General features: G+C 46.3%; 1 protein-coding gene across 2 annotated transcripts in view; it reads right to left on the reverse strand.

Moving 5' to 3' along the window:
• Window positions 1-27,411, reverse strand: part of GALNT17 (polypeptide N-acetylgalactosaminyltransferase 17) — a 450,322-nt gene that overhangs the window by 73,352 nt on the left and 349,559 nt on the right. For both annotated transcript variants that reach the window (XM_079944095.1, XM_079944096.1), the window contains exon 6: window positions 21,053-21,170. In XM_079944095.1, the coding sequence (XP_079800221.1) occupies window positions 21,053-21,170 (118 nt within the window). The remainder of the gene's footprint in view (window positions 1-21,052; window positions 21,171-27,411) is intronic.

Raw genomic sequence — 27,411 nt, forward strand, 5'->3', positions numbered from 1 at the left:
AAAGCCCAGAGATAAACCCACGCACCTATGGTCAACTAATCATTGACAAAGGCAAGGATATACAATGGAGAAAAGACAGTCTTTTCATTAAGTGGTGCTGGGAAAACTGGACACATACATGTAAAAGAATGAAATTGGAACACTTCCTAACACCATACACAGAAATAAACTCATAATGGATTAGAGACATAAATGTAAGACCGGACACTATAAAACTCTTAGAGGAAAACCTAGGAAGAACACTCTTTGACATAAATCACAGCAAGATCTTTCTTGATACACCTCCTAGAGTAATGGAAATAAAAACAAAAATAAACAAATGGGACCTAATGAAACTTAAAAGCTCTTGGAAAGCAAAGGAAACCATAAACAAGACGAAAATACAACCCTCAGAATGGGAGAAAATATTTGCAAAAGAATCAACGGACAAAGGATTAATCTCCAAAATATATAAACAGCTCATGCAGCTCAATATTAAAAAAACAAACAACCCAATCCAAAAATGGCAGAAGACCTAAATAGACATTTCTCCAAAGAAGACATACAGATGGCCAAGAAGCACATGAAAAGCTGCTCAACATCACTAATCATTAGAGAAATGCAAATCAACACTACAATGAGGCATCACCTCACACCAGTTAGAATGCGCATCGTCAGAAAGTCTACAAACAACAAATGCTGGAGAGGGTGTGGAGAAAAGGGAACCCTCTTGTACTGTTGGTGGGAATGTAAATTGATACAGCCACTATGGAGAACAGTATGGAGGTTCCTTAAAAAACTAAAAATAGAACTACCATATGACCCAGCAATCCCACTACTGGGCATATACCCAGAGAAAATCATCATTCAAAAAGACACATGCACCCCAATGTTCATTGCAGCACTATTTACAATAGCCCGGTCATGGAAGCAACCTAAATGCCCACTGACAGACGAATGGATAAAGAAGATGTGGTACATATATACAATGGAATATTACTCAGCCATAAAAAGGAATGAAATTGGGTCATTTGTAGAGAAGTGGATGGGTCTAGAGACTGTCATAGAGAGTGAAGTAAGAAAGAGAAAAACAAATATCATATGTTAACACATATATGTGGAACCTAGAAAAATGGTACAGGTGAACCAGTCTGCAGGGCAGAAATTGAGACACAGATATAGAGAACAAACGAATGCACACTAAGGGGGGAAAGCGGAGGGGGGCGGGGGTGGTGGTGGGATGAATTGGGAGATTGGGACTGATGTATACACGGATGTGTATAAAATGGATGACTAATGAGAACCTGCTGTATAAAAAATTAAATAAAAAAAAAAAAAGAAAATCTTGAGTTTAGAAAGAAGTCAGTTGAGACAGGCCCAGAGGGAAGTCAGGAGGCATCCTGATTTATTTAGCAGGTATGAAAGGCCAGGCCAAGGCCAGCCTTGCCTGGGAAAGAATTCATTTGCAGCGGCCCAGACAAGCCTGCTTCAACCCATCTCTGCAGCCACTGGGAAGGAAAAGGCACCTGGAGAAGGTCAAGGGAAGGATCGCGCTGAACTCTGAGGTTGATTCATTCCGTGCTTGCGGATCCTTAGCCCCTCCCTCCCTCACATCGAATCTCTCAAATTTCAGTTTTCTTCTGATTCATGCCCCACTGTCACGCCTTCCTCTCCTCCTTTCCCAGCTCTGTCTCCATCCTGTCCCAGAGTTTCCCTGCTCTCTCACGACCCCAAACTACCCCTCAAGGTGCAAACCCTCCTAATCTAATTGGCTGTGACCCACCAAGGTCAAGGTCACAGTCTCTGGACATTGAGTGTTCACTGTCAATCTGCGTGTGCCTCCATTTCCCAGCTGTAAAGTGGGAAATAAATAAGAGCTTTTATCGTGCGTGGCATTGCTTGTGTGTATTAAACCAGCTGGCCCAGTGCCCAGCACGTGAGCAGTGGTTCTCATTAGCTATTGTGATGATGAGTGGTCCCTGGTGCCCGACCCTTCCATGCTGCCCTCTGGTTCCCCATCTCAATTTCCAAATTCCTGTCCTACAGCCTCCCGGAAAAAATGGCTCCCCCTTGGTCTAAAGCAGTGTTTCTCAACCTTGTTTTTTATTATTACTCCCCTGCCCCTCCGAAGTCTTTTTAGACATTTTTTGCTAATTGCCTTCCTCTCTCATGGAATTTTAGTATCATGGATGTTTTTTTTTTAATTTTATTTATTTATTTCTGGCCACACCACGCAGCACGTGGGCTCTTAGTTCCCCAACCAGGGATCAACGCCACGCCCCCTGCATTGGAAGCATGGAGTCTTAAACACTGGACCACCAGGGAAGTCCCGGATATACTGTTTATGTACCTACTATGGCCCTTTGAAGCATTACAAACCATTGTAATAGCTAAGATCTGCCCCCTTCAAGAACCAGTGTTATTACCTACCCCCCTACCCCCATGGGGGCCACAGTGCCCCAGGGAGAGGGCATGGTCTAAATCAGTGGTTCTCCACCAAGGCCAACTTTATTCCCTTCCCCTCTCCGCAGGGACATTTGGCAATGTCTGAATGTCTGAATATATTTTTGGTTGGTGAGGAGTGGGCACTACTGGGGGTAGAGGCCAGGGATGCTGCTAAATAGCCTATAACATACAGGGCATCGCTACCCCCTAAACCAATAATTACCCAGCCTTACATGTCAACAGTGTCCAGGTGAGAAATTCTGACCCTCGAGACCTCTAGGGTCCTCACCTCCAACAGAAGAAGTGTTCTAGGTTTAAAATTCAGCCGGGCTCTGGCTGGCTTTCAGAGATGCTCTCACAGGTGGAAGGGCCTTTCTTAAGATGGCATGGCGTGATGCAATGATAGCACAAGACCCGAACTCAGGGCTCCTAGAGGGACTAGCGAAGACCACACCTTCACCGCCAATGAGGTTCCCAGGCCCCGGAGAGACCCCAATTCTGGTCACCCCTGCCAAACCCTCGTCCTGCAGAGACTCAAAAGAGTCTGATTGTCAGAGGGTGGCCTTGACCTTTTTTTTTTTTTGCGGTACGCGTGCCTCTCACTGTTGTGGCCTCTGCCGTTGCGGAGCACAGGCTCCGACGCGCAGGCTCAGTGGCCATGGCTCACGGGCCCAGCCGCTCCGCGGCATGTGGGATCTTCCCGGACCGGGGCACGAACCCGTGTACCTTGCATCGGCAGGCCGACTCTCAACCACTGCGCCACCAGGGAAGCCCTGACCTTTTAAATAAAAGAGAGCAAAGCCCCTACCAGCAAATCAGGGATTTCCACTGCAATTGGACCAGCCCGTCTCCCTTAGCTCTGTCTCTCATCCACGTGTGTTGTGGGTCATGTCGTTCTCCCTTCAATGAGAACCACGTACCCAACGTCCATGGCGGACTCTGGGGCCCCACGTGATCTGGGCCCTTCCTGCCTTTCTGACCTCTTCACTCTCAGTCTGCACGCTGACCGATCTGCTCAGCCATCCCTGCCTGGAGCTCAACAAACCCACTTGTCTCTGGAATTCGAGGCCCTGTGAATTCTGTTCTCTGCTGTCTCCTTCCCCCTTCCAGTCATCTTCAATATCATTCCCGAGACAGATCCTCCCTGACCACAAATGTCCCCAGCCTACCACCCTAGGGACAGCCTACCATCCCCTGTACTTTCCCCGAGCACTTAGTGCTCTTCCTTCCTATAACGTACGTATCTCAAGGCATCACTGTCTGTCTGTGTGTGTTTAGTTACTTACTGTATGATCCCCCAACCAGACTGTCAGCTCTATGATGTCAGAGACCTGAAACCCCCAGGCCTCTCAGAGTGCCAGCACACCCTAGATCAAAAAAAGAATCAAAAGCTTCCAGACAAACCCAAAAGTCACCCTGGAAACCACAAACTACCACCAAATGCAGATAAGAGAAAAGGCGAGCACAGCTGTTGTGTCTCCACGTGGGTGAGATCAGCACACACATTCTGTGAGTGTCACCAGTATCCCTGCTGACCAAGGAAGCCAGTTTTTAGCTACAGTATGTTAAGGACACACCTTGCTGCTTCTGAGGCAGTCAGCCCTCAGTCAGTGTTATCAGAGAGGCCAGTCTCTTCTAGAACCTGGGTGGTTCCTGCCTTCTCTGAATTGGAAAACTGCGTCTTCTGTCAGAGTAAGAAATGAAGCTGAGGTGCGGTTACAGCAGAGTGGAGGGGTCACGGGAACAGGTGAGGAATCTGAGGGGCACAGAGAGACGTCAGGGGCAGAGACCCGCAGGCCCCACCTTGTCCTGCAAGGCAGTCTTGCAGCACCTGTCATAGGGGGACCCAGAAATGGAACCAATCTTCACCACCTCCACCAGGAACCCTCTTTCGATCTCCTGATTCCCCACCACTTTGCTGCCACGTGACATGCAGCACTAAATCACATCTGGCCTGTACCGCGGTCAGCTGCACACCTGTCACTGTTCTCCATCACCGCAAGTCCTCCCAGCCTGCAACCTTTCCCCTCTCTGCCGACACGGGGCCTGATGCGACACTTAGCTCACTTTCTTGCATGCAGGACTCCAGACATGCCTATTGGACTAAATGTAACTCCTTCTAGGGTGGAAGACCAGACCAAGGTTGCAAGAACCAGACGTGGCAGCAGGGACAACCCATAAAGGAGATGGCAAAGTCAACAGGGGAAGGGAGGGAGGAGAGACTGAAGAGACTATCTCAGCCCCCTGCCACTGGATGGTGGATGTCTAATCCACCCAAGAGGGAGTGGAAAACATTCTCCAATGTGTAGATTATATTTCCCCCAAAACTGCCGCAACCATCTCTTCCATTCCACATGCTCTTTTGTGATGTGATTCTGCCCGTCCAGAAGTGGGGTCTATGTCCCCTCCTTCTGAACCCCAGGCTTCCCCTGAATTGTGACTACAGTAGACATGACACTGGGTGACTTGGGTGGCAAGGTCATAAAAGGTGATGCAACTTCCATTGGGCTCTTTTGAGATGCTTAGTCTCATCATGTTGAGAAGGTGCCCAAACCAGCCCACCCGGGAGACGACCTGGAGAGCCATGTGGAGGTGTCCTACCTGGGAGCCAAGCTCAGGAGACAGCTAAAAGCCAGCACCAGCTGCCAGACATGTGCCTGAATATTCTAGGTGGTTCCAACTCCCATCCTGTAAGTCTTTCTAGCTAAGGCCCCAGGCAGGGTGGACTAGAGACAAACCATCCCCACAATACACGTATTAGTTTCTTTGGACTGCTGTGATGAAGACCTCAGACTGGGGGGCTGAAAACAGAAATGTATTTTCTATAGTTCTGGAGTCTGGAAGTCCACCAGGGTATTGGTAGGACTGTGCTCTCTCTGAACCCTCCCTTGGCCATCAGTTCTCTGTGCTCCTTGGCATTCCTTGGCTTGCAGCTGCATCGCTCCAATATCTGCTTCTGTTGTCACAAGATGTTCTCACGATGTGTCTGTGTCTTCGCCTCTTCTCAGCAGAACACCGGTCATACCGGATGAGGGCCGGCCCTAATGACCTCATTTTACCTTGATTACATCTGCAGAGACCTTATTTCCAAACAAGGCCACAATCCCAGGTACCGGAAGTTAGGACTTCAACATCTCTTGGGGAAGGGGGGCATAATTCGTCTCACAACACGTTGTGCCCTGTCTGAATTCCCCACTCACAGGAGAGATGATGAAATGATGGCTACTATTTTAATCCGCTCATTTGGGGGCTACTTTCTTTTTTTTTTGGCTGTGCCACATGGCTTGCGGGCTCTTAGTTCCTCGACCAGGGATTGAACCCGGCCCCCCTGCAGTGGAGTCCTAACCACTGAACCACCAGGGAATTCCCTGGGGCTATTTTCTATGCAAATAGAACTGGAACATCAACCAACTCCCTCAAGCCCATCCAACTCTTCCATCATCTGGATCTTAAGAAGTTGTGCCTCCCACTTTCCTGCCTGGATACAGATCTCTTCTTAACAGCTTTACTAGAGTTTGTCATAGCTGCCAGTTCTTTAAGAAGACTGAGCATCTTGCCTCTGGGCTAATTTATCTTTGATAACTTTCCAAAAAAGAGCCCCAAATTTGCCATAACCATTCTGAGCCCAAAGGACTGGCTGATTTTCTGGGTGAGCAAAACAGGAGAACTTGGTATGAGCATCAGGGGAGGTAAAAAACATTTTTAAAAGAAAATGATAAGCTTTCACTGAAATCTGCACATTCTTTTGGCCTCTTTGCATCAATAGAATGGACCTTTGTAATATCCTACATGGTTGTTCTTGTAGGAGGAGTGGAATTTGAATGTGTCACCAAAAGGTTAAAAGACTCTAAATGCCAGTCAGAAAACATATGTGAGGTTTTAATGCCTCCCATTTCTGTCGCGTAGAGGAAACATATAGATGTATTTCTAAGCCTGAGTACTTTAAAATTTATGGCGTTGTCAAATGCACAATATATTTCCCTTTTAGATTTTCCAAAGCGGGGAGGGGATTAATTACAAAATAGTCAAACGAGGTGCCGTTTCATGCTCGGTGAAGCAGACAGTGGCTATGCGTGGCTGTCCCTGGAAGATGTGCCCCTACATGGCATTTTGCACGTGGACGAATGGTGGCTTCAAAGCTGAGGGTAACCTTCGGCAAATCCACTCACCATATGTCCACTTAGACTTCTTTCCCCAAAACTAACTGGCTTAAATAAGAGCTTCCACAAAAATAAAGGCCATTAGCATAAACAAAGAGTTTCCTTGCTGAGCTAGGCTGGTATGTAATACTTAGGAAATGATCTTTAAGGACAAATGGTTCCATCTGGGAAGAGTCTCCGGCACAAACTTTCCATTTTCAGAACATGATAAAGAGATGTCAGAGGTGCTTTCATGCTTGAACCCGGCTCCCTCAGTGGGGACTGCAGCTGAGTGAAGGCTTGTCCTATTCTGAGGGCCTTTCAGTGCAGCCAGCCCATGCAAGCATCCTGCTGCAGAATGCGTGAGGGAGCCAGCCCAGGGCCCTGGAACCCACCTGTCTCCGGTACTCCTCCAGGATTTCTCTCCACATTGCTTGCCTGGTCCATCATTTCTCCCTCTGGTCTTCCCAGCTCTCCAATCCTCTGGCCACACACTCCAGCCCCGATTCCTCTTCATGCCCCTTATGTTCTCATTTTAGTGATTATTCAAGCTCTCTTCCCACTGCCCACTTCCCTGACCCTGGAAGCATCAGATTTCTAGGCCCAAACAGCCTTGGTTCCATGGGACCCCAGGCAGCTGACTAAGGATGGCTCCCTCCTTGGCACCTCAGCAAGGGAAGAGGGGATAAAACACTGACGTTTCTCAGGCAAGCTCTCCTTCAATGGGCCAACAGATGGGATGCCAAGGATGGATAACCTGGGTTTGTCCAACTGGCTCTCTGCACGACAGCAAATAGAGGCCCCCAGACATTCAACTATTTTCCTGCTGAAGCCCTAAAAACTTTGCAGTGGCAGTTTTCCTGAAAGCTGAGCACATCGCAGTGCCCAAGGCCCATGTTTGCAGACATCCACCCCACTACTGGATCCTGGGCTGAATGCAGTGGCTCAGGATCCTGGTGGCTGTTCTTTGTGGCATGGCATTCCACAAGCCTACGTGGTACAGGGAACGAGACAATGATGCCCTAAATATTGTAGAATAGGGACAGGTTGATTCCCACCCCCTTTCGTGTAGAAATAGTAGAAAATGGCAACAAACACACCAGGCAAGGATGCTACCTTCCAGTCTCCTGCCCCAGAAACCCAGAGCTATAGACCACCCACATCACTACAGTCTTAACTGGAGAGGATGGTGTAAATTCAGGTTCACATTTATAGAGAATCAAATTACTGCTTTATTCCCAGGGAGATGAATGAGAGTGACAGACGTTTCAGAGTTGTAAAAATAGATGAATGCTTCCTATAAATAACTCACAGATGCCTACAGTAATTGACAATAGATCTGGCAGTCTGGGAGCAGGCAAGTGAAATTCCAGATGGAACACCACAATATTTTCCAGTGGTAGAGTAGATGGCTTGGCTATTATGATAACACATTTCAGCAAGGCAAATATATCTCCCCTTAATAGAAATCCATTAGACACCATTTATAAAAATATCAACATCGTGGTTCCGGTTCTCAAACTATAACTTACCCATAAATATCACACAATTTATGGATGAGGAAATCCAATTTCATGCTGTTTCAAACACGTTTTTGTTTATTGCATAACTACAGTTCTCTATATATGAGATAGTGTATTACATGATAGAGGTGGATGGGCTTCGTATCTATCTGGGTGTCTACACAGGAATTATGAGCACTGAATCTATTGCAGATGGAAGTACTTTATGATATGTATTATAGACAACCAACGTCTTGAGCACCTACTATACGATGACATCATTACGTAATCAGCAGTGTTGTCACCTCCATTCACAGGGTGGAGGGATGCAGTGCTCTGGATGAATAAATATTCTAAGCAATAGGTGAGCGAAAACCTCAGAGAGCTTGAGTCAGACAAATTGGGGTTGACTTCTGGCTCTTCCATTTATCAGCTGTAAGATCTTGGACAAATTGCTTGCCTCCTAACAATCCCAGTGTCATCCGTAAAATGGCATCGATAATGACTAATTCACAGGATTCTCATGGGGACTGAATAACCTAATGTTTGTAAAGTGCCTATGGGCACACTGTCTGGCCCAATGTTAGTGCCAACCAACAGCAGATATTATTAAGTGTTTCTCTCTCCCATTTAAACGTCATGGCATTTGTGGGAAATGCCCGAATTTCTTCTTAAGCACCGAGTACAGACTAACTGAATATAGACTAACTGTGGTGCAAAAAAGTACTGCAACAGTGAAGGTTATAGAGAAGGTCAAGCCTGTGGGTTCTTCTCACCAGGGCCTCCCTTCTCTTCTCCCTGGTGTCCCCCTACTTATTGATGATGGTGTAGGTGTTTCTTGACGTTCTCTGCCCACTTTCAGAATTTTTGGGGTCCTGTCTTTACCCCTATATGGGTAATTTTTCCTCTGTGGTTTAGCTTTGTTTATTTATTTATTTATGGTTGTGCTGGCTCTTAGTTGTGGCAGGTGTGTTCCTTAGTTGCGGCTCGCCAGCTCCTTAGTTGTGGCATGCGAACTCTTAGTTGTGGCAGGCATGTGGGAATCTAGTTCCCTGACCAGGGATCGAACCCGGGCCCCCTGCATTGGGAGCGTAGAGTCTTAACCACTGCGCCACCAGCGAAGTCCCTGGTTTAGCTTTGGTATGCAGTGATTTCATTTAGCTCTGACAATCAATATGATGCTTTTTTGCAGGGGAGGGGGAGGGAGGAGTATTTTTTTTTATGCTTGGCAGCTCTTGAATTTTTTTTTCCGATACTCTAACAACAATAACAATCCTAGAGCCCCCGGTGAATCAGATACATGAGCTCAGCCACAGCGAAGGTGGGCTGGGACAGATTTATACGCAATATGAATCCACATGAAGCAGCAGTCCAGACTTGCAGCTCCTCTGGCAGTGTGGGTTGCTGGACATCACAGAACCAAAAGCCTGAGAGGGTGCTGGGTAGAAATCAGCCTAAGAACAGAGGGCTTGGCCCACACTGCTCTGATTATACAGTGTTGCCAAAATTACACACAGGCACGTATAGCAGTTTTATTCATAATTTCCAAATCTTGGAAGCAATCAAGATATCCTTTAGTAGAGGAATGGATAAGTAAACTGTGGTACACCCAAACCACGGAATATTATTCAGCACTAAAAAGAAATGGGCAAATCAAGTCACGAAAAGACATGGGGGAACTTTAACTACAAATTACTACGTGAACGAAGCCAATCGGAAAAGGCTACATACTGTACAATTACAAATAGATATGTTAGAAGATGCAAAGCTATGGAGACAGTAAAAAGATCAGCGGTTGTCAGGGGCTGGGGGTGGGTGGGAGGGATGAACAGGTGGAGCACAGTAAAATTCTAGGGCAGTGAAAGTACTGTGTGTGACACTACAAGGATGGATACCTGTCACTGCCCAAACCCGTAAAATGTACACCACCAAGAATGAAACATAACGTAAACTATGGACTTTGGGTGATTAGGATGTGTCAGTGTAGGTTCGTCTACTGTAACACGTGTACCACTCTGGTCAGGGATGTTATAATGGGAGAGGCTATGTATCTCTCTACTGTGCTGTCAATTTTGCTGTGAACCTAAAACTGCTCTTAAAACACATAGTCTTGGGCTTCCCTGGTGGCGCAGTGGTTGAGAGTCCGCCTGCCGATGCAGGGGACACAGGTTCGTGCCCCGGTCCGGGAGGATCCCACGTGCCGCGGAGCGGCTGGGCCCGTGAGCCATGGCCGCTGAGCCTGCGCGTCTGGAGCCTGTGCTCCGCAACGGGGGAAGCCACAGCAGTGAGAGGGCTGCGTACCGCAAAAAACAAAAAGAACAAAAAACAAAAAATCTTAAAAAATAGCCGAAACTTCAGGTCAAATAAGTTGTCAACTGACTTGTAACCTCAGCAAAATTTTTTAGAAAAGTAAATTTTGTTGTTCATTGTCATTTGGCTCTAACATCCTATATCAAGGAGGTGGCATAACCACAGAGAGAAAAATGATTTCAAATACCTTTAAAACACAGAGCATTGACCACACATGACTAGTGGAATACATTCTAAGAACAAAATAAACCATAAAGAAACACTGAATTTCATTCAGTCAACTTGTTAGCTGGCATTCTTATTTTGAATATATATACATACATATATAATATATACAGTAGAATAAAGCAAATAAGAAATTATGTCAATAAGAATATGACATTCTATGTATATTATAATAAGGCTTTCAGTGAAAGATAAGTATAAAATCAAAGAAGTAAAAATCCTGTAATCACAAATTTGAATTGGAAATATTCGTATGAAAGAACGACTTACATTTCTCTTTCTAAAAAAGTCAGTATTGTCCAGCTTTTTTGAAAAGTCTCAGACAAGATAACAATCCAGTAGCAGCGAGCACCTTCACTGACAAGACTCTGGTCTCTAATTTCCCACTAGAAGGAATCGGGGATCCTTAGAGTAATGGCTGATTCCAGGTTTGAGACATAAAATATACGGGACAAGTCTGGAACCTCTTGGGCCAGAAAGCAAGGAAGCTCTGTGAAGTGGCTGTTCAGGTGTTTTGCCATTTTTTAGTCTTGACTTTTAGGTTGTGTTGTATATAATCTGGATAAGATTCCTTTGTCAGATATACTTCTCCCAGTGTGTGGCTTGCCTATACATTTTTAAAGGTTATGCTTTGATGAGCTGAAATTTTAAATTTTGATTAAATCCAATTGATCACTTTGTTAAAAAACTGTTAATGTTGTTTGTACCCAGTCCAAAAAGTATTGCCTACCTCAAGATATTCTCTTTTGTTTTCTTCAGGGCTGTATGGATCACAGACCCAAAGGTAAAAGCTAGAACCATAAAGCTTCTAGAAGAAAATATAGTGGAAAATGAATAAACAAGCCATAGGCTAGAGAAAAATATTCACAGTATGTATATCTGAAAGAAAGATCATACCCAGCACACGTATAATGAATCCCTACAAATAAACAATAAAAATAAACAACACAACGGTTAAAAATGGGCAAAAGAAGATGTGCAAATTACCCATAGGCACGAGAGATATTCAACATCATCAGCTATCAAGGAAATGTAAATGGAAACCACACCGAGGTACCACTTTAAACCTACTGGATTCGTTAAAATGAATACTGACAATACCAAATACTGGCAAAGATGTGGACACCTGGACCTCTCATATAATGGTGGCGTGAGGGGAAAATGGTACAAACACTTTAGACACTTGTTTGACCATTTCTTAAAAAGTGAAACATGCATCTTCACTACCTTCTAGCTATTAAATTCTTATGTACTTACCCAATAAAATCTAAACATATGTCCAAAAAAGATTTTAACTTGTATGTTCATAACAGTCCTAAATTGGAAAGAACCCAACTATCCTTGAGCAAAACACTGAATATACAAATGATCATATTTTCACACAATGGAGTACTTCTCAGAAATAAAAACAACATGGAGGAATCTCAAAAACATTCATTAGTTAAAAGATTAGAGTATATAAGGTTTGATTCCATTTATGGGAAGTTCTAGAACAGACACAACTAACCTATGGTGATAAAAATCAGAAAATGGTTGCCTGTAGGGGAGTAGAGAGAAAAGATAGGAAAGTGGCAACGAGGGACTTTCTCAGGCAAAGGAAATGTTCAATATCATGTTTGGGGAGGTGATTATCGGGATGTATGTAACTGTGAAACCCATCAGACTGAAGACTGAAAATCTGCATTTTACTGTATTAAATAGGACTTTAATAAAAACACATACAGAATGGGCCAAAAATGAATCATGACTGGAATGGATTTAGAAACATAAAAAAAAATATATATATTTTTTAACATCTTTATTGGAGTATAATTGCTTTACAATGGTGTGTTAGTTTCTGCTTTATAACAGAGTGAGTCAGCTATACATATACATATACATATGTCCCCCTATCTCTTCCCTCTTGAGTCTCCCTCCCACCCTCCCTATCCCACCCCTCTAGGTGGTCACAAAGCACCGAGCTGATTGCCCTGTGCTATGCGGCTGCTTCCCACTAGCTATCTACCTTACGTTTGGTAGTGTGTGTATGTCCATGCCACTCTCTCACTTTGTCACAGCTTACCCTTCCCCCTCCCTGTGTCCTCAAGTCCGTTCTCCAATATATTTAAAAAAAATAACACTACTGGAAAAGAGCCTATTGGTCACCTTTGGAGGTTGCTATGGTACCAAATCAATATTCTAAAACTGTTTAAATAAAAGGAAAGAATCAAGCATTTATCCGGCCTTTCCTATTTCAACTATATTTCAGAGTATCCAAATAGTTGATGAGGTTAAGTTCGTTTTTAGTAGAATTACGGCTTAGAGGCGCAGGATGAATGTAAAATTAAAAAATCACCATTTCGTAAGCCCTAATGAAACAATGGATCTGGGCAATGATCATCAGTGGCTGCTAAAACCATTAGGTGAAAGGTTGAGTGGGGAATTTTATAATGGATAAATCAGTCTGAAAACACATGGACCTACTGTTGAATCTTAACATCACTAAAATCCAGACAACCAGATGGTATGCATCTCCTAATGTGACGTGATAGGAAGTTTACAGCATCACCTACGGCATCACCTAAAGTGTCCTTGTGGGAAAGAAGGAAGGGCTAGAAAGAAGGAAACTGAGTCTAATCAACCTTCTAGATCGAATACGGCTTAGAGAAAATGGAGATTAGAGGAACATGTCGAAGACATTAAGTGGAATCAATCCGTCAAGTCCAGATTGTGCAAAATTTTACAAGACAGATGGTTTGGCGTCTTCAGTAAATGAATGACGCGAGAATAACAAAGGTGAGGGGAAATGTTTAGATGAAAAGATACTTAAGAGGAATCTGGGTGGGGAGGGATGAATTAGGAGTATGGGATTAACAGACACACACCACTATATATTACAGATAAACACCAAGAATTTACTGTATAGCACAGGGAACTCTATTCAATATCTTGTAATAACCTATAATGGAAAAGAACCTGAAATTATATATAACTGGATCACTTTGCTAGACACATGAAACTAACGCAATATTGTAAATCAACTCTAGTTCAATTAAAAATTAAAAAAACTCAAAAGAGGCATATCAACCAAATGCAATTTGTAGACCTTGTTTGGAAAGGTCTACAAATCGCATTTGTTGTTGTTTTCATTGCTGAGAAAATCTCACAGAATTTTGAGAAATATTTTTGAGAAACATGAACTGGTAATGGATTTTACTATGTGTAAATTTACTTCGAGCCTACGCTTTAGAAAAGTCTTTATATATTAGAAATGCACTCTAGAGTTTTTATAGGCAGAAGGATATGATGTCTAGGGATTTGCTTTTTAAAAGCTGAGAGGTGGCAACTGAAAAACACACAGCAAAATGTTGCTATTTGTTGAAGCTGAATGATTTGTACTTTTGGATTCATTAGACTGTTCTATTTTTGTGTATGTTTCAACTTTTCCATAATAAAATGTTGAATAAAATAAAAGAAGTTAACATAAAATGTAATGACAATTCTTCACTCTCCAATTTGTTTTGAGGGAAAAAAAAAGTAACAAGAGGCAGTATCGTCTAATCCCTTCATCCACTTGGGGTGGAATTCCCAGCCAGTACAAAATTATCATTAAAGATTTTAGAAACTCTATGGAAACCATTTTATTCTACAAACTGACATGATGTTGCTGGCCGTCCTTGGGAAAGTCTCTTGAGGAAGGCTTGTTTGGGGGGCGGGGTGTGTATACGCATATGTGTGTTTTTTCAGCTTTTCTTATTTAAGAGGATGGCAATACACTATAGAGATAAGTCAGCCTAAACCCTGAGCCCCACTGTCCAGTGGAGCCCAGAGTGGCACGGTGAACACCCCATACTTCTCCTGGAACCTCGTCCCAATTCCTGCTCTTGGTTGGGACCCCGTCCTATGCCTGTGTTCCCTCAACATCTCACTGCCAGGTCACAGAGGACTGTTACTCCTCAAACTCAATGTTTCTAAAATGGAACTTCTCGAATTCCCACCTACAGACCTTCTTCTCTGCCAGTGTTCTCTAAGTGAATCCACCCGGTTGCTCAGAAACCGGGGAGCTACCCCACACTCCCCTCTCATTCATTCCTCATGTTCAATCATCCACCAGCTCCTGTTCATCATGGCTCCTGAATGGTGCCCAGATCCATCCCTTCCTCTCCATGCCTGCTTTGAGTATGTGTACACACTCTTCTCAAATCCACTCTCTTGGTTTTTCTCTTATTCTGGGTCCCTTCTTCTCAGTTTCCTTTCCAGCCACTCCTTCCACACCTTAAATGTTGCTTTTTTTCTGGACTTCTGTCTTATCCCCTCTTCTCATTTCTCTATGCAACCTGTTGCCTCTGGCAACTTCAAATATGATCTAGGTACCAAAGACGCTCAAGTCTATCTCAAGCTTTGTCCTCCACCCTTAGCTTCATCTCCACACAACCAACTGCCTACTGGATGAACTGGGCAGTGTCAGGAACTTCAGACTGACCACATCTCAAACAGAAAGCATCATCTTCTGCCTTCTCCCAGGCATCCTCCAACAGTGCTTCTCATCTCAGAGAACAGCAGCTCCCAAGTGTTCAAGCTAGTGACTTGAGAGTCAGCCTTGACCCCTGCTTCCCTTCATCCCCTCTGTACACTCAATCCTCAGATCCTGTCTATTCTGCCTTCTGAATTTGTCCATTTCTCTCCCGCTGCCCCAACCATAGTCCAGGCTCTCTCACTGCCCCTCCTCTGAGTCCATCCAGCTTTATCATCCATTCTCCACACGGCAGTCATAATGGTCCTCTTATTAAAAAAAAAAATTCTGATAACCTCGCTCCCCTTAGATGCCTCCAGAGGATCTGGGTTATGGGTAAAACATGGGACTATGTGTAGAGACACAAACACACACAGATCTATGTCTCTTGTATCGCATATGTCTTTTTTTTCCTTTCAAAATGTCCACAGTGGTCCTTAAGAGAAAGCCAAATTCTTGTTTACAAGTCTTGCATAACCTAACGCCACTAGATTGCTGCCACTACATCTAACATATTTCCCTCTCCCTTTACCTGCTCCAGCCACCTGGAACGCCTCGCAGTTCCCAGAATATATTTCCTTCCCAGAATTCCAAACGTTTGCACATGCTTTTCTCTCTGCCTGAAATATCCTTTTTCTTTTTAAGACCAGTCTGTTGAGGCATGATTGACATTAAAAAGCTGTACATATTTAACGTATACGACTTGATGAGTTTGGAGATAAGTATACCCCTGGGAAACCATCACCACAATCTATGCTATAAACATACACATCACTTCCAAACGTTTCCTCCTCCACTCTTTACTTATTATTACTGTGCACCTTAAACTTACACAGTGATGTACGTCAATTATATCTCAATAGATAAACAAACAAACAAACAAACCTGTTTTGAAAAGAACACAACATAAGATCTACCGTCTTAGCAACATTTTAAGTATGCAATGCATTGTTGACTATAAGTACTAGGCTGTGTAACAGATCTCTACAACTTAATCATCTCATACAACCAAAACTGCCTGGAATATTCTTTTACTCTTACACTCCACTTCCACACCTTCTCGGCCTATCTAAAGTCAACATATTTTTGGGAGGCGCTTCCCAACTCCCTAGAGTAGCATATATTCCCCTGTTATCTTCTCCTCTATTCTCCCCTTGTCCTATCTTTTCACACTCATCCCATTGGTAATTACTTATTAAATGAATGGTTTTTCTGCCTGACTATAAACTTCATGGAGATAGGGACCGTGTCTGTCTACTGTGGTCTCCCTAGCAAAAGCGTCTGCTAGAGCAGAGAAGGCTCCCCGTTACATCCAGAAGCATTCACCTGAACTGTTGGCCACCTGAAATAGATGCATCCAGATTAAAGACCAGTCGGTGAAATCCCAAAGCCTATTCTATCTACACGAGACCAGGGACTTTCGCTCTGAATTTTATCACAGGTATACTCTAACCCTGCGCTATGAAGACCTTCCCATAGCCAGAGATGACCAACGCCAATAGGGAAGGAAGAACCAAAGACTCATACAGTCTAAGGATTAGGAAAACGAGACAGAACTGATGGTTTGGTCACCTCCAGGAGTGACCATTATCCAAATCACAACATCCAATAGATAGAGCAGACTTAAGCCCAAGAGTTCCAAATGGAAGACAAAGGGCACAAGAGGCTTCTGGACACTGGGGATTTTGATGTCAAGGGTCTGATAGAGGGCAGGGAGGAGCCTTCATGGTTAAAATGGATGCTGGGTGATGAGTCCCAAAGCCCATGGACAGAGGAGTGGCTGGGGTGGGGATCAGAGCATCAGTCAACAGCACTTGTCAGAGCTGTTTCATGTTTCTACTTGGGCTGAGTTATCCATCTTCACTCTCAGACATCAGTACTCCTGATTCTTGAACTTTCAGAGTCAGACCAGGACTGTATATGCCATCAGCCCCCCTGATTATGAGGCCTTTGGACTCACACTGAATTATACCACCAGCTTGTCAGAGACAAGACCCAAGATCGGGAGCAAAAAAAAAAAGAAAAAAAAAAAGAAAAAAAAAGAACAAGAGATGGGGCAAAGAGTGGGAGAGGGAGATTCCATGTTCATCTGGAGCCCTGGGACTTAGGCCACCCCAGACAGCCCATAATTTCTAAGCCCTTTGAAGGAGGCAGTCCTTCAAATGCTGGTCTCGACAATATTTTCAACAACAATGTACACACACAGGAATTCTGCCTTTTATTCAGTTCTTGAGATTCATGGTGAGCTAAGACCTTTTCTGGTAGCTTGAGGATCTGACAGCATCTTTCTATCGCCTTCCTTTCAGATTAGCTGCCAGACAGGATTCCGTAGTGGTGTATGTCACGCTCTTATATGAGAGCTCAGAATAAGACAGTGCCTCTTCTTCCCAAAGCAGACGGATATATTGGAGAAACCTGAAGCCATCTGATTTTATACCACTTAAAAGTAATCTATCTGGTCTTTTCTCCTCGGAGAATTTTTTTTCCTCTTACCATTTACACATGTTACTATAACATGCCTCGTTCATGGTTTCTGATTAATGTTACTCAGAACAAGATGAAACCTTTCAATTTCTGATCTCATTTATTTTCTCAGCCCTGGAAAGCTTTTTTTTCCCCTCCACTGTATCGACTGTTTTGGTCACAGGCAAGCTTGCCTTTCATACAAACAATAGCCCTAGAGTAAACCCTACTGTTTTTATTTCCCTGAACCACAGTGAGACTTTCTATTCTTCCTGTTCTTTAACTACTGAGGATGGAATTAAAAAGTAATGAAAAATGTTAGAGAATAGTTAGATCACAGATGGACCTATTTCTTAGTCAAAGAAGTTACAAAGATGTGGTCTCATATTAAAATTTCCCCACTTAACTAAAGCATAGAATTTTGTGTCATTTCTTACAGGTTATTATAGGTTAATTTATATAATGTATGTGTGTACACTTTATATAATTATATATGTGTATGTATGTGTACACATATTACATAAGCTCTGAGTTTTTTCAAGCAGCAGGGATGGCTTTCTTAATAATGTATTTTTCAAGGTGGGCCTTGAAGCATGTGGACTCTCACCCGGGCTCGTTTCTGAGAATAGATACGTGTTTGCCAGGAAGCCGGCTAAGGCCGGGTGTAGATCAGGGGCTCTGAAACTTGGGTGTGTAACGGAATCATCTGGAAGGCTTATTAAAACACAGGTTGCTGGACACCACCCCAGAGTGTTAGTAAGTGTAGGATGGGGCCCGAGAACCTGCATTTGTAACAAGGGCCAGGTGACGTGGATGCGCTGGTCAGGCACCACACCTTAAGAACACAGACTACTGTGTAAATGGTGGCTACGTGGACCCTGGACCCAGGCCTTGGCCCTTAGGGTACCAACAGCAGTCAATTCCTGCTTTGAGAATCAGCAGAAAACCAAAGCTTCTGTGGAGAGTCAGCTCGTAGGTCATGGGATGACACGGTCTATGGGAAGTAAGAGGCATAAACATTCCCAAATGTCCAGCGTGGATGCCGGACGTGCCCGGGATAAGAGGCAAGTGATTGCATGAGGGTGGGATCCGAGCCCCATCCATCGGATGCTTACATAAAGACGCGTGGAGGACAGCCAGACACGGAGCTACCCCAGAGAAGACAAGTCAGAGAGCAGGCTCTGGGCCCCATCGCTCCAGCCTGCCACATGGAGATGCAGAGCGGAACTCACGGGCCCTCAGCTCATGGCACAGGGGCTGTGCTCTACTAGGCTGTGCTGCTGCAGGGCCAAGACTCACAAGCCCCTCCCCTCCTGCAGGGATCGGGTAGCCACGAAGGACTGTCACTGTCATCAACATGGAGCCTGGCAGAGCCTGGCACCCAGACCTTTGCTTTGCAAGCGTGGGGAGACCAACATCCTAGCAAGTCTTAGCAGTGGGTTCCGCGGTCACCACCTCTGTTCTCCCCAGAGCGCAGCCTGCCCCTGCAATAAAATCTGGGGGCCCTCCTGTCCCCATACCCCTCCACCTGTGCCCCTGCCTCCGTAGGGACAGTGCTCCCTCATCCTGTTCTCCCCTCTGTTGGTGACGTCTGACCCTCCACTGGGTTCCTTCTCACAGCATATAGAGAAATTCAAATCTCCCTTAATAAAAGTATTAAATTATTAAAATTAATAAATTACAAAATTATTATAATTTTAATAATTGTATGCATATTATATACAAATATACATAAAATTTTATAAACTATCATAAAATTTATAAAAAATTTAAGAAGTTTAACCATCTCAGTGCAGGGCTGCCTTCAGCTCCTTCCTTTCACAAATAAGTACCTGGACAAGTTATCACCTCCCATTTCACCATCGGGCTTGTCTCCATGATGTCGCTGCTTCTACGCATGTTGGGTCCTAACAGGCATTCAGTCATCAGTCTAACAGATACCTACTGAGCCGTGTGTTAAGCATGGTTCTACATGCTTGGGATGCAAAGGTGAGCCCCACAGAGATCTGCGCCCCATAAAGCTTGCAGTCTAGCTAGTAAAGGTAGAGAAATACAATACGCATAATAAATAAGTCAGTTCCCTGGCGTGCTAGAAGCGGATGAGAGCTCAGGAAAAGAGCAGCGTGAGAAGGGCTGAGGAGATGGGAGCAGGGCAGAGACTGAAGTTACAGGCCAAGTTCAACATGCTGGGCCCCAATTCTTTCCTTCAATTCAATTTCAAATGGGTAAATGCCAAGTATATTTGCTACGGTAACATATTCATGGGCTTTTTAATTGCTCGACTTTCAAAGAAATCTTATGCAAATTCCACTTAGGAAAGAACCCAGCCTGGAACCAAAAACACAGCAAGAGTCTGCAGTCTCCAAAAGGGAGTGATTTTAGGATCCAGGGAAGGTCTCCATCATCCTCTTTGCTTCTGCAGCCTGGACGTTCATTACATCATGAGGACATGAAGTCTTCCATTCCACGAAGGGGGCTCAAGTGTAGAGGAGGGGGCAGTGCAGTGTCTTAAAGGTCCTGAGCAGTTAGGGATAACGAGTGAAATCTGACACAGAGAGCAGGCTTTGACTGGAGTACTTGCACTAGGTACTGGGTACTTGCCTGGCTAGAACAAGAAGGAGATTCCAGCAGCGGAAGGAGGAAGAAATTCAATAAACTTAAACCTTACAGTTGTGTCCTGAGTCGTTTCCAACAAGCCTACTTCCCAGGGGCTCAGGAATGCACAAGCTCAGGACAGGGAGCAGTGGGGACACAGAGACCCCAGCTGGGCATCATCCCCCAGGACCCCCCTCTTTGCGGTATGGAGGAGGACGTACCAGTTAAGCGGTTACCAGGTGTCCCCCATCCACACCCCTCATTCAGGTTCATTCACTAAAGTGAAGAGGTTGGAATGCATCAATTTGTCCAACTTTTTTGTTTACGGTGAACTTCATCTTTCAAACAGAATCTTAAGCAATACCCAGCGTCTGAGATATCCAGCAGTGAAGCGGATCTGAATGGGGGGCCAGCAAGAGGCCCATTCTGTGTCTTCTTCCTCTCCCCACTCCCATTATCCTCCGTAGAAGCATTTCTGAGAAATGGGAGAGTCCCACAGAACATGGTCCTTCTCTCCTCTGGCATCTTATGATTCTATGATGTACATGAATTGTCAAACTATGTAGCATGTAAATTCTAATTTAAGGAGATGATTTAATTTTAAGAAAAATTTAAGGAGAGAGTGAAACTGGATGGGAGTGGGGACCAAATTCTCTAGCTAATGTCCAGATTGGGTCGCCCAGGCATGAACAAATTGTTCAACCTTTCGAGGGGCGAAGGCCAGGTCTCCCCCAGTCTGAGGAGGGGTGACAACCCTGCTGGAACATCTTTAGGAACAGAAGTGGGGTGAAGGATTCTGTCATTCATCAGCTAAAGAAGCTTCAAATACACAGCAAAAATGACCAGGCAGTTCTACTCACAAACACAAACAGACTAAGAGGAAAGGATGCCATGACACAAACCTTGATTCCAAGTTCGATATTTTCTCCTCCATACACATCCATCCCAGGGTCCAGAAGACCAATTTCACCAAAGAACTTCCTGTTGACCACAAACGAGCAGCCAATCATGGCTGGCGTTCTGCGGGAGGGAGAAAGAGGCAACAGTCATGTGATACGTACACGCGAATATTACTCAGTCCCGAGAAAAGGAAATCCTGACATTTGCAACAACACAGATGGACCTTGAGGGCGTTATGCTGAGTGGAACAAGTCAGAGAAAGACAAATACTGTAGAACTCTCTTATATGTGGAATCTAAAAAAGTCAAATCATAGAAACAACGAGTAGATTGGTGGTTACCAAAGGCTGGGGGGTGGAGGAATTGGGGAGATGTTGGTCAAAGGGTCTAAAGTTGCAGTTAGAAGATAAACAAGTTCTGGGGATCTAATGCACAGCACTGTGATTATCGTTGAGAATACTGGACTTGGGGTTTCCCTGGTGGCGCAGTGGTTGGGAGTCCACCTGCCCACGCAGGGGACACAGGTTTGACCCCTGGTCCCGGAGGATCGCACATGCCACGGAGCGGCTGGGCCTGTGCGCCACAACTGCTGGGGCTGCGTTCTGGAGCCCGCGAGCCACAGCTACTGAAGCCCGTGCGCCTGGAGCCCGTGCAACGGGAGAGGCCACCGCCGTGAGAGACCTGCGCACTGCAATGAAGAGAAGCCCCCGCTCGTCTCAACTAGAGAAAGCCTGTGCGCAGCAACAAAGACCCAATGCAGCCAAAAATAAATAAATTAATAAATAAATTTATTAAAAAAAGTAAAAAGAATACTGGACTTCCCTGGTGGTCCAGTGGGTAAGCCTCCGCACTCCCAATGCAGGGGGCCTGGGTTTGCGGAACTAGATCCCACATACATGCCACAACTAAGAGCCTTCATGCCGCAACTAAAAGATCCTCTGTGCCACAACTATGACCCCATGCAGCCTAAATAAATAAAATATTAAAAAAAAAATACAGTATTTATATACTTCAAAGTTGCCAAGAGAGTAGATCTTAAATATTCTCATCACAAAAAGAAACGATAATTATGTGACCTGTTAGGGGCGTTAGCTAATGCTACGGTGGTTATCTTATTGCAATACAGAGATCAAGTCAACATGCTGTATACTTTAAACTTACACAGTGTTATGTGTCAATTGTATCTCACTTGAAGGAGGGGGAGGAGAAGAAGCCGCCTCTAAGGCATTTTACTGGTGCCGTAGGGGGTAAAGAAACACACGACATACTTCCTGCGTTCAAGCAACTAAGTTATTATTATTACTATGATTATCGCAGCCATTTATCGAGTCATTACTACAACTCAAGCATAAAGGCAAAGCACACTTCACACACTCTCTCATTTAAAAACATCCATGGTCGTGTGAAGGAGGTAGGACCTCTCCAGCCGAAGCCCGCGGAGAGCTCGCGACCTGGCATGAATCATAGAGTAGAGGTCAGGACCCAGCCAACTGCAAAGCCCTTCATTTTAGCCTTTCTGCTTCACTGCACTCTTCAGAAATGGCTTCGTGAAGGAGCCGGCAAACGCCCAGACTGCCAAACGCCAGAAATGCTGTTCAGATGCTCTCCCGGGCGAAACAGACGTCTCATGCGGGAGGCCCCGTGAAACTCCCCTGGGGCCGCCGGGAAGCTCTCCGGTGGGAGGCTCCTGAGCTGAACTGTAGACCTCAACGTTCGATCCTCGTCCGCTCCTCCAGATCCCGAGCTTGACTTTGACCTTAACGTCCAGATTTTTGACCCCTCTCGGTGCCCACGTGGTGCAGCAGCAGTGGGACTCACTGGAAAGGTGAGTGTTCAGAGTTGAACGGACCTAGTTTGATGAACACGGGTGCTGCCGTGGGAAAGGGTACTTGTGTGAAGTTAATGGACCCTCCTGGATCCCAGTTAAGTCTCTGTGGAGTATCGCTGTGAAGAGATATGCAATGAGCTCAGTGCAGAGAGCAGGGGCTCAATAAACAAGGCTCCTCTGCCCTCCGCGTTTCTCCAGGAAGCTCACACCAATCCCACCTATGGACACAGGACACTGCCCTCTACTGGGGCAGCTGTACCAGTTACGCCAGGACGGCAACCACTTCACCGTCAGTCATTTCCTGCAGCCTTTGGTCCCTCTGAGAGAAGCAGCTGACCCCTTGCTTGCAAAAGCACTATGTGAACCCAACTCTTAGTTAACTGAACCAGGAGTTAGCACAGATCCCAAACGGGGTCAATCAGATTATGTTTTTCCCGAAACTTGCGATCGAGACAGTGCTGGGAGCTAGAACTAGATGGTCTCATCCATCTGTAGGGCTCAGGCTGCCATCTGGGGGCAGCTCCGGTGGTCCCTGTACAAGGATGGCTGAGCAGAGGGAGGCAGATGCACTGTGGAGGTGTGAGGCCACGGGATCGGGGGCGGCCTGGTGTCTTCGGCTGCCCATCTGCTGACAGGCCTGGCTCCGCTCCCTGCCCCTGGGTCATGTGCGAGCCCCCTGGGTCTTTGCGATCTGTCCTGCTTTTATTTATTTATTTTAAATTTTATTTACTTTTGGCTGCGTTGGGTCTTCATTGCTGCGTGCGGGCTTTCTCTAGTTGCGGCGAGCGGGGGCTACCCTTCGTTGGGGTGCGCGGGCTTCTCATTGAGGTGGTTTCTCTTGTTGCAGAGCATGGGCTCCAGGCACACGGGCTTCAGTAGTTGTGGCACAGCAGGCTCAGTAGTTGTGGCTCACGGGCTCCAGAGCGCAGGCTCAGTAGTTGTGGCACCTGGGCCCAGTTGCTCCGGGGCATGTGGGACCCTCCTGGACCAGGCCTCGAACCCGTGTCCCCTGCATTGGTAGGCAGATTCCCAACCACTGTGCCACCAGGGAAGCCCGATCTGTCCTCCTTGACTTAACCCGTGAGTATTAGACAGGTTTCTGTTCTTATGACACGTGCCGTCTCCCCCACCCTCTCCTTATGATCCGGGGGAGGGTGGTTGTTTTATCACACAGCCAGAAGAGGCAAATTTCAGGGAAGATTCACGCTGGGAGAGTTACAAGCCGGGGTCACTCGAGTGATGGAGAAATGCCAGTGACGTGTGTGCTTGGAGACGGGACATGTGGTCCTGGGAGGGCGGGAGTCTGCAGAGAAGGGGGAACGGGAGCCAGTGCTGGTGTCACCTCAGTTTTCTAGAGAGCCATTGCTGAGCACATCAAGAAATTCTGAGAAGTTAGAACAGTCTCTCCAACCCCTAAACTCAAGGTCTGAAAATTCCCAATGCTAACACGCATGCGTGATTAAGATCCTGCTCTAAGACGCTGTGCTTTCTAACCCCTCGAGGGCAAGCAGGGCAGTCAGAATCACAGGGCACAGCAGTCAACAAACACTCTCGAAGGGGTGGCTCTGGGCACAGCCCCACGGCTGAAAAGCATGTTTCTCTGAGATTGGTTCAGCATCCACCTACACCAGAATCACCCGGAGGGCTCCTCAGAAAATGCAGATTCCTGGGTGCAGCCCAGACCACGGAACCAGACTTACAGAGACGGGACTTAGCAATTTGTGTTTGTACCAGCAGAAGCAGCCTGTAGAGCCATCTCCCTCTTGAACTGCCAGGTCTCCAAGAGCAGAGAAGTTATCCCCCTAAGTTCTCGTTGTATTCCCAGGAGTGAGTGCCTTGCTGACACAGAGCTAGATACTATTGAATGAATGAATGAGTGTAACAGATCTGGTGACCGCCCCTGGTGGGGAAGGGCCCCGTGATGCCCCAGGGACAAACTAGCTGACCTGAACCAGAAGCCAAGGGCAGCAGGACAGTGTGCGGTCGCTAGGGGAGGGAGGGAGGGATGAACAAAGAAGGAGGGAAGGAGAGGGAGAGAAGGAGGGAAGGATTCAAAGCACAGGACTTTCACTGTCAAGGACACAGGCCGCTTCTTCCTTCCCGATACCTCTCAGATCGCCCTTTAGGAAACATCTTTCGCCATCACGCAGCCTGATCTCTTCATGTAACTGGCTTTATCCGGATGACATCGTTTGGTTGCGGTGGCGAGGAGAGATGGATTCACAGTATGAGTCACCCTGGGTCCTCTACCTGCTGCTCACAGCTGTATTCAGCGTATTCCAGCAGGTCCCACAGCAGAAGCCCTAGGATTCCCCACGACAGGACGGTGAGGTCCCCTAGTGCCTCCTCATTGAAGGTAGGCCACAGCAGCCACCCAGCTGTCACGAGGCCCCACAAAGAGGTCACAGACAAGCACGCTGCTGTCTGCCTCCTGGCGGGCTGTCAGAACCCAAAGATCAAGGGCAGGAGGCTGGTCCTCACGCAACGAAGATGTGGAATGAGCATGTGCTCATTACTGCTGTTGGTGGCATGTGGAAAGGTCCCCTAAAGGCCACGGTCAAACACCTGCCACCGTGTCAAGAGGGTGCCTGGGTGCTGGTACCCATCTTGGCACTCTAATGAGGCCAAGCTTGACAGGGGTGCAGAGGAGGGGCTGGAAGCAGCCTGGGAGACCAGCCCCGAGAAGACGGCTTCCCTGCTAAGTCAAGAACCCAGTCTTGCAAACAGCAGGGCTCCGAGGCTGCCCCACTGTGCTGGGAGCGGGGCAAGGTTCAAGCAGGTGACTGATGTATCCCTGGTCGATGTGGAGACTAAATAATTAAAAGGCATATGTTCACCCCTGGCTGGGCCAGCGAGGGTTGCTGGTGAGCTCAGTGGATGACTGCTCTGAATTCTGGACTGATGATGGACAGCTGTCCTTACTGCTCGGGAGAAGCGGGTCTCCAACAGAAAGCCTCCACCTGGCCCTATCTGGGACCCACGGCACTGGTGGCGCGGTTAGCCAGACCCGTCCTTACAGGCAGAACCAAGAGCCCACCGGGGCCCCACTTCCCCTACAAGGTTTCATCCTCACCTGCCCATCAAACCACAGCTGATGGTACTTCGGGGTCACGAGCTCCTGGAGCGTGAGCCTACAGCCTCGTTCTTCAAACTCCACTGCGATTACCACCATCAGCACAAACATTTCAGTTCGAAATCATTCAAAAAGGATAATCATATTAAGGGATCTGCCAAAGTCTAATAGCTCCATTACGGAGGAGAAGAACGGAAATTAAAAATAATTGCTTTTATTGTTGCTGTTCCAGAGAATGTAGGCAACATACACGACGGTTCCAGCTGAGAGAGAGGGGAACGGGAGGGAGAGACAGGGGAGGACAGGGCGGCAGGCCCAGGAATTTCCACCCGGATATGCAGAGCTTTGTCAATGTCACTGCTTCCTCTCCTCGTTGGTGACAAAGGGCCCACCTGTGTTCTAGATGTGTCCACCCTCAAAACCCTTCACTGGCTCCCTACTCTCTCCTGAGTTAAATAAAGTTCTTCCTTAGCATGCCTGCCCATGGCTTGACCACACTGGACAATTCATTGTTCGGGAAACGTGTCCCAACTTATGCCTGGACCTCCTTCTTCAGAAATGTCCTCCACAGGACCACCTCCGTCTGCCCAAATCCTACCCACCTCTCAAAACATATTTATCTTTTCTGTTGCAAAAAACAAAGATATATGTCTTACAGAAAATATACCTTGACAAAAATAAGAAAACAATAAACTCATCTGTGCTCTCTGGCCATAAGCTCTCAACTCTGTCATCCAGCCGCTATCGTTCCAGTTCACCTCCTCAAGTTCACCGGATCCACCCCACTGGGACCTGCAGTCCACTGGCGCTGCCACCTTGACAGTGGAACCCCTTCTCTTGTGTTTTTCCCACCCGCCAAGCTCAAAGCCATGGTTGCTTATTGTAAGAGCACCCCGGCTTCCCCATTCCCACTTTGCTTTGTTGGCAGAACCCTGATGCTGATAAGTGCAACTCTGATTTGGCTTTAAATTCAGGGCTGTGTGTGTCCAGTGGGTCCTCAGTGGTGTCCTACAATCCTGCTCCGGGGCCCGAGTCACTCCAGCCTGACTCTCCTAGGAGACTCTGCCCCAGCTTCTCCTTCCTCCGCAAACCTCCCACACGACCTCCTCCCTCTCAAGCAGCCACGTTCCTTCCCACTTCCCTAAGAAAGCAGCAAACAAAAGCGAATGTCCCCACCTCCCTCGTCCACCCACTTAGTGGGCCCCGTCACCCTCCTGCCTCCCTTTTGCTGTAATTGAACTGTCCATGCTCTTAGCTGAGGCCAACCTCTCCACCCATCCTCTCTTGCTGCTCGAGGACCTCACTTCAGCCATCCCCCCTCCCCTGAATACCCCTGTATTAAATATCTATTCACCTGTATTAAAATCTATTCTTATTTTCTGTATTCTTGGTGCTTTGACACTCGGGGCCTTGTTGACTGGGGAGAGACTGCCCCTCCCAGGACTCGCCAATTCTTAGAGA

This window comes from Stenella coeruleoalba, assembly GCF_951394435.1.
Source record: "Stenella coeruleoalba genome assembly, chromosome: 15".
Lineage (NCBI taxonomy): Eukaryota > Metazoa > Chordata > Mammalia > Artiodactyla > Delphinidae > Stenella > Stenella coeruleoalba.